Source organism: Epinephelus moara, chromosome 8 (genome assembly GCF_006386435.1).
Source record: "Epinephelus moara isolate mb chromosome 8, YSFRI_EMoa_1.0, whole genome shotgun sequence".
Taxonomy (NCBI): Eukaryota; Metazoa; Chordata; class Actinopteri; order Perciformes; family Serranidae; genus Epinephelus; species Epinephelus moara.
In genome coordinates this window covers 23,225,824-23,241,168 of record NC_065513.1, presented here as the reverse complement: position 1 = coordinate 23,241,168, position 15,345 = coordinate 23,225,824, and the positions used below count along the sequence as shown (strand labels likewise).

The 15,345-nt window shown below is 41.1% G+C and overlaps 1 protein-coding gene across 2 annotated transcripts; it reads right to left on the bottom strand.

The window, feature by feature from the left end:
- Positions 1 to 356: 356 nt before the first annotated feature.
- On the bottom strand, positions 357 to 9,902 carry upb1 (ureidopropionase, beta). 2 transcript variants are annotated; one of them, XM_050051192.1, is made up of 11 exons: positions 9,786 to 9,902; positions 5,690 to 5,966; positions 4,736 to 4,907; positions 3,504 to 3,591; positions 3,328 to 3,422; positions 3,092 to 3,250; positions 2,843 to 3,012; positions 2,440 to 2,521; positions 2,017 to 2,059; positions 1,445 to 1,599; positions 357 to 1,312 (listed from the first exon to the last, which is right to left on the bottom strand). In XM_050051192.1, the coding sequence occupies exons 2-11, from the start codon at positions 5,791 to 5,793 to the stop codon at positions 1,229 to 1,231; spliced, it is 1,152 nt and encodes a 383-aa protein (XP_049907149.1). In that variant the 5' UTR covers positions 5,794 to 5,966; positions 9,786 to 9,902; the 3' UTR covers positions 357 to 1,228. The 2 variants fall into 2 exon arrangements, with proteins under 2 accessions (XP_049907149.1, XP_049907150.1); XM_050051193.1 differs by having other exon boundaries at positions 5,690 to 5,963; positions 9,786 to 9,803.
- Between the last annotated feature and the right edge of the window lie 5,443 nt (positions 9,903 to 15,345).

Below are 15,345 nucleotides of genomic sequence, written 5' to 3'. Positions count from 1 at the left end.
CCTTGTCATTTCTTTCTGGTAAATGAGTATTTTAACGAGGCACTTACACCTTGAACCTTACCATATACTGACATTTTTCCAGAGATTGGAGAAATAAAATCAGAACTGAGTCCTGTTTTTCATTTGAGTTATTATGTAGCCTCTCATGATGATAAGCTAATATGATGCTGCTAATTCTCATGTGGTTAATTTGGTTCAAATTTTTAAATTTATCAGTGGTAAGTGAAGTTATCTTAGACACCAGTACTCTTAATATTGTTGAGCTGAGGAGCCAGCTGTATCTTCCCTAAAGCATATTCTAACTATGAAAAAAACAACAAATATCTCCTCGACAGTAGATTTTAAGAGCCATAGAAACAGAGTCATTTTTCTTTGGCAAGGACTTTTGAATTTATTAAACTTTTTGACATCAAAAAGGTAATAATGAAGTTGTTCTAACTGGTATGAAAACAATGATATTTTTGTCTTGTGCGCTCATAGTATCCCAACATATGTTTGTATTGTGAGGTCACCAAGGTCTTTGAGCTAGAAACAACTTGTTAAAATGTTAATGAACCTTTACTCAAACAGTTTTGGATTTTAAAGAGCTGTACAGTATGTGACACTCAGAGCATTAATATAGCAGGAAACAACAATTCACAAGGAAGAAACAAACAAGTCATGCTACCCCTGTGTGTGTTGTAATCAAGCTTCTCTGGGGTTCATTGTAGTAAGCCGGTCCAGATGTGTGTGCATGTTAGTGTGTGTATCCTACAGGCTAGCTCTTCACACCTATTGCCAGGTGTATTCTTCACCTTAGATTATATCTACATACGCAGCAGGTCACTGTTGTTCTACAGTAGCCCAGAACAGACAAATAAGACACTGCTCTAGATGGGGCCATTGACATTTTTGCATTGGCCACCATAGTCCTACTGCACACTCAGCACACAGGAAAAGTTTCAGTTCTGCAACCTCACCACTAGATACCACTAAATCCTACACATTGGATCTTTATGTCAGCTTCTGGAAAATCCAGGTTTGTGTCAAACGAAATGAGGAAAAGTTAGTCATCCATGTATAAAGAGCACTGGTTTGACTTTGAATTTTGTTTTCTGGGACAAAGTGATGAAACCAACGGAAAAATGCCATCAGTCTGACGTGAGCACAAATATTAACACAGACAGTCAAAAGAAAAGAACTGCACTTTGTTTGCTACATACTTTAATCAACTATAGTGGAATATTATCTACTCCTTCACTATATTGGGTTTGAAGTCATGTCTGACAGCCTTGGTAAGTTCCTCTGCGTACTCAGGATATCTCCCAGTCATCTGCAAAGACAGGTACATTAATCAGATCGATTAACATTAGTCCATAAAAAAAATTCACTGAACGAACAAAACACAACCAGGTCAAAATGGGACATACAAGGACTCTGACATTTCTGCTATGGTAATATTTACCTTAAAACTCCATTTGTCACTGATTTGTCTGTTCAGGTTGAGATCCATTTCTACCACCAGCAGTCCATCACGGGTCCTGGAGAGCCCCGGGGTGCGGCTGCCATCAGGAGCAGCCACATAACTGGATCCATAGAAATGTCCAAAGTCATGGTGAGCTGCAAAAATCAGGAAAGCTGAAATATTACTGAAATAATTCACCCTGAAATTAACATATACTTACTGTACTGTATGTAAGACCATTGACGGATAAAAATACTTACTGCAACATTATAAAACTACACATTCATCGACTGAATTATGACTTTATTCATGTTAAAGACATTTTATTTATCGTGTGATTTTCTCAGCTGTTTAATTTTTCAATTAATGTATTTAACTTTTGGTAAGTAAGGTTTCATCTGGTATACTAGACACAGGGTTACAGGATAATGATGTGTTTCTGTGCTGAATAACATTCAAGTTATCCTCAAAAATTAACAGACTTGTGCAAATTTATCAGTTCAAGATGCTTACAGAAAATGAAGCTTTTTTTATTTTTTTTCCCCCCCAATTGTAGGAAATAAATCTCTTACCTTTTTTTCCATCACCAGATGTGAACTCACTTTTGAAATGTTCCTGTGTGAAAGACGAGAATGCACATCAAATCACACAAGCTACTAACAGTGACTGTTCAGCAGCTGAGCAGGGCAGGGCCTGACTTCCACTGACACCGAGGTCATGTCAGTTTCAGGGATGTGGAAGGTTTTGTGTAACTTTCAGTTTTGTTATTACACTGCAGTGTATAAAAACTCTTAAGGGTTATTATCAGTGATGATGAAATGGTTTCATTAATTGAAAAAATAGGTCTGTGACATATTTCACCATCTACATTGATCTGCTTTCTTTGCTTTATTTTTTTATCTCCAGTTTTGTGGCATTTACTAAAAAAAAAAAAAGGTGAAAAAATGGTGAATTTTTTCTAACCAAACCACACTGCAGTTATAGAGACGACTTACCGTCCCAACACGGTTGATTGCGCAAGTGAAACAGTGGTTCGCTATTGCTGCATTCCTGGCCTCTATAGACCACATGGGCTCACTGCGGATAAGAATAAATATTACTGTTAATGTACATAAATTGAAAGAACTTCCTTACTGTATATAACAACAGCAAAAGGTATAGTTTGGTAAAGCACAATATTGACAATATTAATTACATGTTTCGCATTTCCAAAATAATTTGTGTTCAGTTAAATCACCATACAGCATAAACAGTCATATTCAAGCACAGGAAGACTGTACACATTGCATAGAGAGGAGGAGAAACAGGGGGTTAATTGGATTTGAGCAGCTCATTTTTGCTGCAGTAATTGTTCATACAGCCATGCCAGAAATAATACTCACTCCATTTGTCCCTTACCTGAGAGCTCCCACAGTAGCTGAGGGGTTGAAGATAATCTCAGCTCCATTCATGCTGTACATGAACCAGTTAAGGGGGTGATGGCGCCCGTAGCAGATATTCACAGCTATGTTCCCAAACTGTGTCTGGAACACTGTGTGGCCAGTGTTGCCCTCCATATAATATGTAGACTGAGTGTGAAAGAAATACAGTGAACACAGCAGTTTGCCTTACTTAACACAGGTGCATGTACAGAAATCACACACACACCTCATTAAAGTCCCCAATCCTGGGAATATGGTTCTTCCTGCTCTTTCCCAGCACATTTCCAGAGTTGGAGATCACCACTGCTGTGTTCCACAGAGTGCTGTGCAGCTCCTCTCGCTCCAGAATTGGAGAAACAACTACCATGTTGTATTTTTTGGCCAGCTAATGACAGAATTACAGTGGTATTAGGCTTCTGTAGTAAAGCATATCATTGCACTGCGGCATACCTGTTATCTCACCTCTTGGCAGAAGCGCGTGGTGTTTCCTGCCTCAGCAGACTCTGCAAACTCTGTCCATGGTTCTTTCTCGCGGGTGCAGAAAGCAAAGGGCATGGCTAATTGGACAGCAAAAGACAAGTTAGTCTCTTTTACCGGCTAATGTGTAATGTGTATTTCTGACTCATTAAAGCACCTACTCCAGGTCTCCTGAAAGCAGACAATGTTTACACCACACATGGCTGCCACTTCAACTATTTCACCAATCCGGCTATGCATGGCATTGATCTGTGGAGGGGACAACAAGAGTGTGACTTTTACCTCAACAGCTTCAAGAAGAAATGCCATGAAATGTACAGCATCCTGTCCGTCTCTATCACACTGAGACCACGACAAGGCTGTTTAGCCCCATTTCCACCAAAAACTTTGAGTATACCGAAAGTTTTTGCAAGTTTATTCAGTATACGGAACTACCTGTAGAACCCTACCGACATGTATCTAGACCGTAGATCCATTTGGTGTTTCTACCACAGACAGACAGACAGACAGACAGACAGACAGACTCTTAAAAGTAGACGGAGCTGTTGTCACTCACTGCTCCGTACAGCTTTTGCTGTATTTCCTCCTCACTGGTGATATAGAGGAACGTCTGTACCTTGTTTATCATCCATTTAACAGGGTTGGGCGCCAACATTTTTAGAACCAAAAAGAACAGGTTGGAGTGAGAGTCTCTCTCGATGGGATATTTAAAAAAAAGTGGGTTTGTGTATTAAGTCCTTTACAAGCAAGAGCAGGGTGGTAGTGCTGCCAGAGCACACTGAAACTACGCTCTGCCATGTTTTTTTCTCCAAATAAGGATTAGAATATATGCAATGCTTAAAGATCCAAGAGAGAAAATAAAAACAAATGGAATGCTCAGAATTTTCATATTGACATTTAAGGTGTGTTGATTGATACATGTCATCAACTCATGCATCATGCTCATACACTGAATAACATTACAAGTAAACATTCCACCTTGAAAGTTGCCAGTAAATGCTGATGTCAGCACAGTGAATTAAATTATTTTTTCTCAGTCTATAGCTGTTGCTAGAAGCAACAAAACATTCTTACTTTTTGCAGTTATTGTTTACTGATGTATGAAAAACTTGCCATGGTATTAACCGTGGTTACATAATATTCAAAACCAGCCACAACTCACCCCTGAGTAAGAGTGACAGTTCTCTATTGACCAATCAACAGACTGCAGTGTTTCCAGCTCCACTTTTTCGGTACCCCAACAGGGGAGTGACCAAAAATGGGGACGGTATGGAACGGTTCTATTGGTACCATGCACAACTTTTCACAACAGAACAGATGAATAACTGTTCTAATGTGTACTGAACAGGACTGCTTGGTGGAAACGAGGCTTTAAATGACCATGAGTCCTAACCTGGTCCAGGATGGGGGCATCAGTGGGAAGAACTATGTGGTGCTGAATGAGTCCCACGCGGATCCTTCTGGGTGGCCTCAGTTGTTCCTGTGCAGCTTCAAACCTGTAACCCTTCAACTCAAAGTCACGCTCGGAGGCAGCGTCCACAGCACACGCAGGGAGGTCCAACTTCCTGTGACAGAGAAGATTCTTCATGAGTGCTCACACAATTGATGGACAAGCAAGATGAACTGATTCCTTGTAATGAACAATGCTAAACTTTTTTTTTTAGGTGCTTCTCGGGACTTTAAGTCAATAGTGAGAGGTGAGTTAAACCTTTGCAGGCTTCTGTGCATTCTGTATTCAGTGTATTCTTCTTAGACAATCAAATCAGTGCGTCTAAATGACAGAGTAGAGATCCTGGTCCTGAATATTACAGTCTGTAACAGAAATTTAGAGTGGACTCAAACTGACTAATGCGCTCAAGAAATTGAGCCAAACATTTGCTGGTTGCAGCTTCTTAAATGTGAAGATTTTCTGCTTTGCTTCTGTACATTAGTTGGTGAATTGAACATCCTTGGGTTTTTAACTGTTGCAGAACAAGTATATGACTACTTTGCATTGCACTCTGGGATATTGTGTTTTTTTCACTTTTTTTTTTTTTTTTTTTTTCTTTATTGATAAAATGGCAAATCTGCCTGTGTACTTTTCAGCAGTTCACTCCATTAAAAGTGTGTGGCAAATATACAGGTGGGAGGCCCACTTGGACACAGAAACTACATGTTTTAAGTTTGAACTGTTTTGTTGCATAATCGTCTCTTTGAACAGGTTAAAGGTTGTATGTTGAACACTGCTGCTTGACCAAAGTCCACTCAGCAGAATAATAATTTACCTGGAACAAGCTAAATAAAAACAGCATGGTGAAAGAAAAAGAGTGATCACAACAGATAAACAAGTACTCTGACGACAGCTCACCTTGTGTCCTTCCCGAATAAGATGCGTTTCACCTCTGACAGCTCGGCCTCTGGCAGGTGAGACTCCAGAGACTTCTCCAGGGATTCAAACTCACAAGCGGACATCTCTGCGGTTTCTGTGGGTATGCAGCTTCACAGCAGCGGCAGCACAGCTCAGGGCCTGGTGGGCGTTTTATCTGCTACACTCGTTCACTCGTTATATAATCCTCAGTGTTTTCACCAAATCTGACGCAAATTCAGGATTTGGGGAGGAGGAACCCACCGTGTCTACCCAGCTGCTGTAAGGAAATTTGAGTCATTAATTAACCCTGTGTAACCCCCGCCCCTGTGTATGTGCGTGTAAGGTTCAGACGTTAAGTCAATTCATGTAGTATTTGAGTTAAAGCTGGGGTGGGCAGAAATCCAGAAGAGGCAGGTCAAAAAGCAGCAAATTAATATATATATATATATATATATATATATATATATATATATATATATATATATATATATATATATATATATATATATATTGCTTAGCNCTTATAAAAACCAAAGTGGTGCATTTTAGAAATTCATCAATGCCCCTGTCTGAGTTTAGTTTCTCCTGTGGCTCGTTTTCTTTGGAAACAGCTAAAGAGTATAAATACCTGGGTTTGATGTTAACAGAATTTCTAGATTATAATGAAACTGTCAAGCATTTAGTAATGCATGCAAATAGAGCTCTAGGTGCAATCATAGCCAAATGTAGATGTATGGGTGGTTTTCCTTTTAAATGTTATACTAAATTGTTTGAATCCCTGGTCCTGCCTATTTTGACCTATGCTGCTGCTGTCTGGGGTTACAAAAGTTATTCTTGTGTTAATGTTGTGTTTAACCGGGCATGTAGATTTTATTTAGGTGTAGGTAAATACACCCCAAATGCTGCTATACAGGGTGATATGGGTTGGAAAACTCCATGGCAACACCAGTGGACCTTTATCTTTAAAAACTGGCAGAGACTATGTGGTATGCCTGACAGCCAATTATGTAAACGTGTTTTTCAGTTTACATTTGTCAAATGTAAAAAATTATGAGCACACGATAAAAACATTTCTTAGTTCTATGAACTTATCTCACCTTGCTCGTACAGATATGGTTTACTCAAGTAACGACCTTAAATGTTTTGATACGGCAGTGTCAAAGGCAGACGAGGAATCATGGCTACAGTTAATAAATACACCAGAAGGGAACAAACTACGCACTTACTGCCTATTTAAGGATACATTTGAGACTGAGTCCTATATACAAAATATATTATCAAGACAGCTTAGAAGTGCCTTCCCTAAATTCAGATGTGGAGTTGCTCCTTTAGCAATAGAAACTGGTAGATATAAGAACACCCCAGTGGATAGACGCTACTGTACTTTATGTATTAATGGCTCCATTGAATCAGAGGCCCATGTTCTTTTACACTGTAACATTTATGTGGACATTCGTGCTGAACTATTTAGTACACTTTCTAAGTATATTGTTAATTTTAATGATCTTGATGATACAAATAAATTGTGTGTAATTTTAGCTGGTAAACATGGCATCAGTGAATGTGCCAAAGCCTGCCACCTCATCCTTAACAGAAGATTGTTCTTTCATGAGTTCCAATTTATGACACAATTGTTTTGTGTTTTGTTTTCATGGTACCATAGTGTACGTTTTTATAATCTTTTTCATGATGTTTTAGTTGGTGTTGTTTTTCGAATTAATGTTTAAACATGTTTATTTTAAATGCACGTGTAGAAATACCAGCTTCAGGGTTTCTGTAACGTTTATTTGTTCACTGTTACCGAATAGGCTACTGACCCCCTATAGACTTCAATCGTATTCGCTAAGCTAAGCCGCAATGCTAACCGCTGAGACCCAGCCACTGGACGTACAAACACAAAAAAGATATTGATCATGTTGTCTCAATATGAAAATGATAGAGAAAGGGCATAACTCCCAAATCGTCGGAGTATTCTTTTAAGCCTTGTTTAGACTTTGTGGTGCCGGGATATGAAAGTATCAGACAAGATAGACATGAGAAGTCAGGAGGGGGATGTGCAACGTTTGTAAGGTCAGATTTACAGTATCAGCGAGTGGAAATCAAGTCTTCACTAGAGTGTGTTGTAGTAAGAGTGTGGGAGAAGGATAGATGGGTGAATATTGTGAATTTCTATAATCCATGCCTGCCAATTTATATAAATGAAATGGAAGAGGTTATGGAGCAAATAGGGGAGCCGGTCATCTGGCTCGGTGACTTTAATGCACACAACCCTCTGGGGGGCAGCAGGGTGAGAGATGGTAATGGGAGCACTGTGGAGGAATTTATGGACAGGTATGGGTTGGTATGTGTGAATGATGGCAGGCATACTAGGTTTGAGATAAGAACATGGGCAGTGTCATGTATAGGCTTAGCTCTAGCATCTAGTGAGTGGGCAAGGGTGGGAGAATGGGATTCCATGGACAGGTACACATTGGGCAGTGATCACTTTCCTATTTTGTTGAGATTTGGGAAAACATTGTTAATTGAAGAGCAGATGAGGCCAGGTTATTTTGACTACAGCAAGGCAGACTGGAAGAAATTTGCAGAGAAGTGTGATCAGGCCCTTGAGGGGGAAGGAACAATAGATGAGTGGATTAATAGTCTTTGTGAAATATTATTGCATAAAGCATATGAGTGTATCCCTATCAAGAAAAACCCCCTGCAAAAGTAAGTGTCCCGTGGTGGAATAAAGAGTGTGATAAGGCAGTTAGAGGTAGGAATCGGGCATATAGAGCACTGACAAAGGGCCCAACAGAGAGTAATATGATAGAGTATAAAAGGTTGAGAGCTAAGGCAAGAAGAGTGATTAAGTCTGCAAAAAAGGAGTGCTGGAGGAAGTACTGTGGAGGGTTAGGGGTACACTTCAGTGGGAGAAGTATGGGCAGCAGTTCACCGAATGTCAGGGGTAGTGAGGCAGAAGAGAATGCCAGTGTTAGAGGAGGAAGGGGTGGTTGCTACAAGTGATGTAGAGAAGGCAAAGATGAGTGAAAATAAGTTTAAGGCTGTCCATAGTGGTACGAACATTGGGGAGGAGGGTATAAGGACAAGGAATGAGACATTGAGACACCACATATTCAAACTCAAAGTGGATGATGACAATACTGCTGCTGTCAATTTCTTTACTTCTCCATGACAGAGCTGTGCAAAGCTATAAAGAATGGGGGAAGGACAGCACCAGGAAAAGATGGGTTAAGATATGAAATATTTAAGAATTTATGAGTGTTAAAGTGCAACACACACCGCCGCCATACGCCGCGCGTCAAAACGCCCGCCTCCATTATATTCTATGAACCAACCCACACTGGCGCCGGTGTTGTGTCCCTACTGGTTTCCAATTTAACTGTTTTTTTTAAACATGACAGGCTTTGTCAGTGTGCAGTGTTGTGCAGACTGTAATGTGGCACTGAATATGTTTGTAGACTCGTGGAAAAAGAACAAGAAACACTGATAAATATGTGTGGGTACTTTCAAGGCAAGCCGAGGGTAACCAGTTGTCTCAGGTCAGCCCAAATCAAAATGTTACCTGGATGCTGACGTAATTTACTAATACCTGAGGAAAGCTGTGCGCTCTGTGAGTCTCAGTGGCTCACACAGGTGGACATGCGGTTTGTGTTATATTGTCTTTTGTTGACGTGAAATCGAGTCCAGCTTGACGCAAATTTGTGTATATCATATTTTCTTTCCTTTCTTTTTTTTAATGTCGCTGGTATGTAGTGCTCACTTACAGAAGCATATTCGCTGTGGTAGATGTGGGCTGCGACTTTAAGATCGCCAGTAATATGTTGTGTATGTTTGTGAATTTGTGACGAATCTGCTGACGGAGGCGCAGCACATCTGCAGCTGTTCGGTAAGGAAACCAGTTAAATTGGAAACCAGTAGGGACACAACACCGGCCGACGCGCCGCGCCGCTCTGCTTCAGCCCACTGCCCTATTTCCAGCGCGGCCGACGCTCATGGCGGCACTGCGAGAAAAGCCTTTTATGTACGTTTCGGCCGCCGTAGTATCAACTCCGGTTGTTTCAAATTTTTAACAAGACGACTTTGATAAGAAACTCACCCGTGAAATCCAAGTTGTTGTTGCCTCAAAGTTTTTCCTCTTCTTCTTCCGTTACTAGCAGTTGGCAACCGTTGGCAACTAGTGTAGGTACAGCCACCTTGCGGGCTGGGGTGGGAAATACACATCGACGGTGCCGCTGCGCGCCGCTGCCAGTGTGTGTTGGGGGGCGGCACTTGACGGCCACAGCGCCGCGCTGTGTGTTGGAGGAAATACTTGCTCTCATGGAAGGAAGGAATTCTTCCTGCAGCCTGGAAGCAAGCAGTAGTGGTCCCAATTGTAAAACCAGGGTTAAGATGCAGCGAAGCCGGGGTCATACAGACCTATTGCACTTACTGCAGTAATATGCAAAATAATGGAGAGAATGGTGACTGACAGGTTAATGTATAAATTGGAGAAGGAGGGGGTGATTCACTCCAAAGCAAAGTGGGTTCCGTAGAGGTAGGAACACCATGGATGCCTTCACTTAAGTCTATATATATATATAGATATAGGCTAGATATATAGATATAAAGAAGGCCATGGTAAATAGCCTAAAGAGGGACTGATAGCAATGTTTTTAGATATCGAAAAAGCTTATGATATGTTGTGGAAGGAGGGGCTGATTGTGAAACTGTATGATGCAGGAATACGAGGACGCTTACTAAACTGGATCTAAGACTTTTTAAGAACAGAGAAATACAGGTGAGGGTGGGAGGGGCTCTATCTAGCGGCACAGGCATTGAGAATGGAACACCACAGGGAAGCGTAATTAGTCCAGTACTATTCAATATTATGATTAAAGAGGCAACAGATAGCATTTTTTCCTAAATATATCATTATGAAAATAATGTGGGTTGCACAGGGTAGTGGCCACAGTAAAATCAGACTATCAGCGCTTACATAGGTTACTTAGTGGCTTTGCAATCTTTGTAATAAGCTTCTGCCACCAGGGGCGAAATTTCACAGAAAAAATCTGCTCTACCGCAGAAAACGCGTCATGTATTGCAAAATTGGTCGGTCAGCCAATCAGGGACTGGAGCTGGTCCTTATGAGGAGTTGGGCATGAGATAGTTGAGTCACGATGGCAGACGGACAAAGTTTGGAAACAAGTGAAAAACGGCCTAGCAAAAGAAAACGAGCTCCTCTGTCTGAGGAGGCAAAGAAGAGCAAAAGGGAGAGTGATAAAAGAAGAGGAAAAACATGAGTAAACCTCAGTCAGGCGTTCAAGAGATGGAGGGAGCTCCGTGACCAAAGAGGCTTCAAAACCGATGTCCAGCTAGCTTTCTTTCTAATGGATCAGTAAGTAACACGGCTAAATGTTAGCTAGACGAGAGAGGACTGTACTGTACTGGCTGCTAGTTAATTCCTAGCTGGCCAGCATCGCAAATCACCGCAACCAGGGACCGGGTAGCGAGTGTTGGTCGGCTGACATCCTCGTTGCCATTCTACGGCAGCCCTGTCGGGAGTTATTTTTCAACAGTCACCGGGTCACTATACATGATCCCTTACGTGTCTACTGTTGTTTGTACTGATACTGTACATATTGGTATAATCTACTGTGAGCTGTTTGTACTGGTACTGTGCATTCTGGTATAATTATTTGCATTACTATTTGTTTTTTCTTCAGATAAATCTGATAATTGTTGCTCGGTCTCTTTATTCATTTATTTAGCATAGTGTCCACACACCTTCTCATTCTACGTATACATAGACCTACAGTAGAGGTATACCGGCGGCTTTACAGCCTACATTTTATTGATTATCTCTGATCCCCATGGTCAATTTGGTAGTTGCGACGGTGCGAGCAACACTGCTGACGCTAGGTGGCGCCAAGCTAAAAAAAAACAAAACGAATCCTATCTGTTGCCTCTTTAATGACATTTTTAAAGATATTGGGCCTGGGTTTGGTCTCTCTCTGTTCGCAGAAGATGGAGCAGTGTGGAAAAGCGGGGGGAACATAAAACACATAACTGAGAGAATGCAAGGAGCGATAAATAAAATAGTTGACTGGGGAAGCAGGTGGGGCTTTGAGATATCAGTAGAAAAAACAAATTATGTTGTGTTTGGTAATAAGAAAACTGAATGTCAAGGTTTATCTATGTATGGACAGGCAATTGAGAGGGTAAAAGTATTTAAATTCTTGGCAGAACATTTTGATGAAAAGCTCACATGGGGAAAACATATTGACAGTACTGTAGGTAAATGTGAAAAGGTTATTAATGTGATGAGGTCTCTCTCTGGAAGTACTTGGGGCGCTGGCCAAGACACACAAATACTAATATATAGAGCAATGGTAAGATCAAATTGGCAATGCAGTACATAAGTAAACTAAGGGGATGTAAAGGGGAGGTGGGGGTTGCCCCTATAGTGCACTAGCCAGTTGTACTGCCTTGGTTATTACCATCACCGGAGATAGACCTCAGCATATTGGAACAGCTTATAGTGACCTGGTGGCAAACGGATTAGAAAGCTCCTGGCAACATCTTCAAAATTTACACAGACGGGTCCCAAGATTCAGAAACAGGGAAGTCAGGTTTTGCCTTTTGTATTCCAAGTCTGGGTATAGTAGTGAGCAGGCGACTGTCGGAGGGGGTTTCAGTCTTCACAACAGAACTGCTGGCCATAATATGGGCATTGGAGTGGGTGGAGGTGGTGCAGCCAGGGCAGGTTGTTACATGATCAGACTCTGCTGCTGTTTTAATGACTTTGGGGGAAGGCAAGCTGGGAGTCCGGTCGGACCTGGTGGTGAACTGTTGGTACAGCTATATAAAATTGAGAAGGCAGGAGGGGAGGTTGCGTTTCTCTGGGTGCCAGCCCATGTGGGGGTGAAGGGGAACGAGATGGCAGATGGGGCAGCTAAAAGGGCATTGAGGAGGGAGGTGGATGTGAAGGTGGCCATAGGAGTGAATGAGTATAGGTCTATTATCAGAAGAAGAATAACAGCAGAGTGGCAAGAGCAGTGGGAAAGGAAAAAAAGGGGAGAGATTACTTTAGTATTCAGAACAATGTTAAAAAGGGGCTGAACCACTTGGGGTCAGAGAGGAGGCATACGGCAACCATGACAAGGCTGAGACTGGGGCACTGTCGGCTGGCCTGGAACCTGTTAAAGATTGGAAAACACAAAGACGGACTCTGTGAAGCATGCAAGAAACAACAAACTGTGAAGCATGTCCTCATGGAGTGCAGCCAGTACACAGAAGTGCGAAAGAGGATGTATGAAGCAGTGTCAGGCCAGCCTGCAAGGGGTGTTACATTGAAGAGCCTTCTGAATCCCACTGAAAACCAGCCAAGGGCTGTGAACAGCATTCAGTGACTTTATTTCAGCTACAAATGTAGTAAATTTAAAGACAATGAAATGCTGCACCATTGCTCACTCAGAAATATTAACATATAATCCCCAATATTAGGCTATAGGAATTATGTTCCATCAGTGCGACCAATGACATCAGTGATAGAGATCATTAGTCATTGATACTACGTGTCTAAAGCTTCATACCGATTTTTAAAATTTAAATAATTAGACCTACACATTATGTGCAATAAACATTTGGGAGCTGCTCTAACAGACTGACAGTCTGATCCTTGTGCACAGTGTTATAAAAAATAATAAATATAAAAAGGACAGAGGTTTGATTCTGAGCTGAGGGTGAATTCTCGCTGTGTAATATTTGAATGTAAAGACAAAAACTGATGTCCAAAGAAATGATTGATGTGCATAAATTCAGTAACTTAAGACAGTCCTGAGTAACAAACTAATATCCAGCAGGATTTAGACTGTGACAGACGGTAAATCTCCGCTAATTAATGCGCTTCGATACAAGCTTTGACACGGACTGAATGAATGAGGAAATGAAACAGCGTGTAAGAGGGAGGAGACAGAGAAAAACTCAGGGTTTATTGAAGAAAACCTGTCAGCGAGCAGGTTAGGTTCACAGAGTCTGTTACCATGGTGACTGACTCAGAGTTTCAGTCACCTCTCTTTCTGGAACGGATAACTCAGAGTTTCCCTCATCTCAGGGTTAACTTACTCTGAGTTTTCACATAACCTGCTTTCTGGAATACCCCTCAGGAGTAGTTGATGTAAACGATGCTCTGTAATCTTGAAACGGAAAATCTAGAAACACTGAAAATACTATCCAAAAATTCACCATCTCAGAGACCAAAATCACCTGTCGGTATCTCTAGGCCTATGTGAACTTAGTACAGAGTATTTTTTGCTATTTAGTTGGATGATGATGAAACCCCTCTAAATATGTCACATAAAACACTTTAAAGTTACACCAGACTGTTTCTGCTGCTGAAGTAAAGAGTGGAAAAGTAGTTGATGATTAATGAGGTCTATCTGACCGATGTGTTGCATTTATAATAACAGGAGCCAATTAACAGCGTGTGGATTATTTTACTAATAAAATATTATTTGTTTTATCCTAGTTCTAATCACACAGGTGTCTCATGTTATGTTGAGCTGCAGTGAAGGAATCAGAGTGTAAAATAGCAACACTATCACTGTGGACAAAAATAAACTTGGCAGAAATGGAAATACTGGTAGAATCATGTGAACAATGAAATGATTCATCTGACCTATAACAACATATAGACTTTGTTCTTCAGTGACCTGATTGGTCAGAGGTCGGAAGTTACCTCGCTAACTCCAAAACTGGTTAAACACTGAATAAAGCAGTTTCACATTACAAATTAGTGCTGTTGTGACAAAAACTGCAAGTTACATTCTAATAACATACATCAATTTATTTACAGCCCAAAAAGTCACTGCAGAAAAAACAAGTCCAAACTGGTAGAAAAAGATTTCTGCACACTTACATCTCTGCAGTGTTTCACTTTATTGTTGAGCTTTCAGTTCAGTAGATCTTCATCAGAGCTTACATGAGGCAACAATGGGCTGGCAGGTAAAGTAACCAGTAACCAGTCTCAGGCCAATCACTGGCAGTATGCAACACACCTGTGCACGACCCTGCTGGTAGAAGCTCCAAAAAAGCATTTCAAAGCATTAGAGTTCTGCTGCTTCAAGAAGACAATAAAATGTTTATATCACGACACCAACAGCTCAGTTTCCTCACCAAGGTGGCACCTCTCCTCGTGTCTCAATCAACAGAGGTATAAAACAAGGCTGTCCAATCTCACCATCACTTTTCTTATTGCAGCAGAGATGCTTTCAGTTCTTGTTAAAAACTCTGGGGCTGAGAAACTGAGTGTCTGTAGGAGCGATATAGTTGTAAATCAGCTGGCAGATGACACAACTTTATTATTAAAAAATGTAGAGCAGGTTCCAAAGGCCATCGAGACCATTGATCTCTTTTCCAGAGCATCTGGTCTGAAACTGAATTTGACCAAAAGTGAACTATCAGCCATACATGACTGCCATCTTGCGGCAGCATACGGTACTCCCATCAAGTCGACTGTCAGACACCTGAGTGTGCACATTACAACAGACAATTAACTGAGTGAATCCTTGAATGTCTGAAACAAGATGGATGAATGCAAATCAAGATCAGGCAGCTGGCTGAACAGAGAGCTTTCTCTCCTCGGTCATATTTACATAACAAAGATGAATAAGTTAATA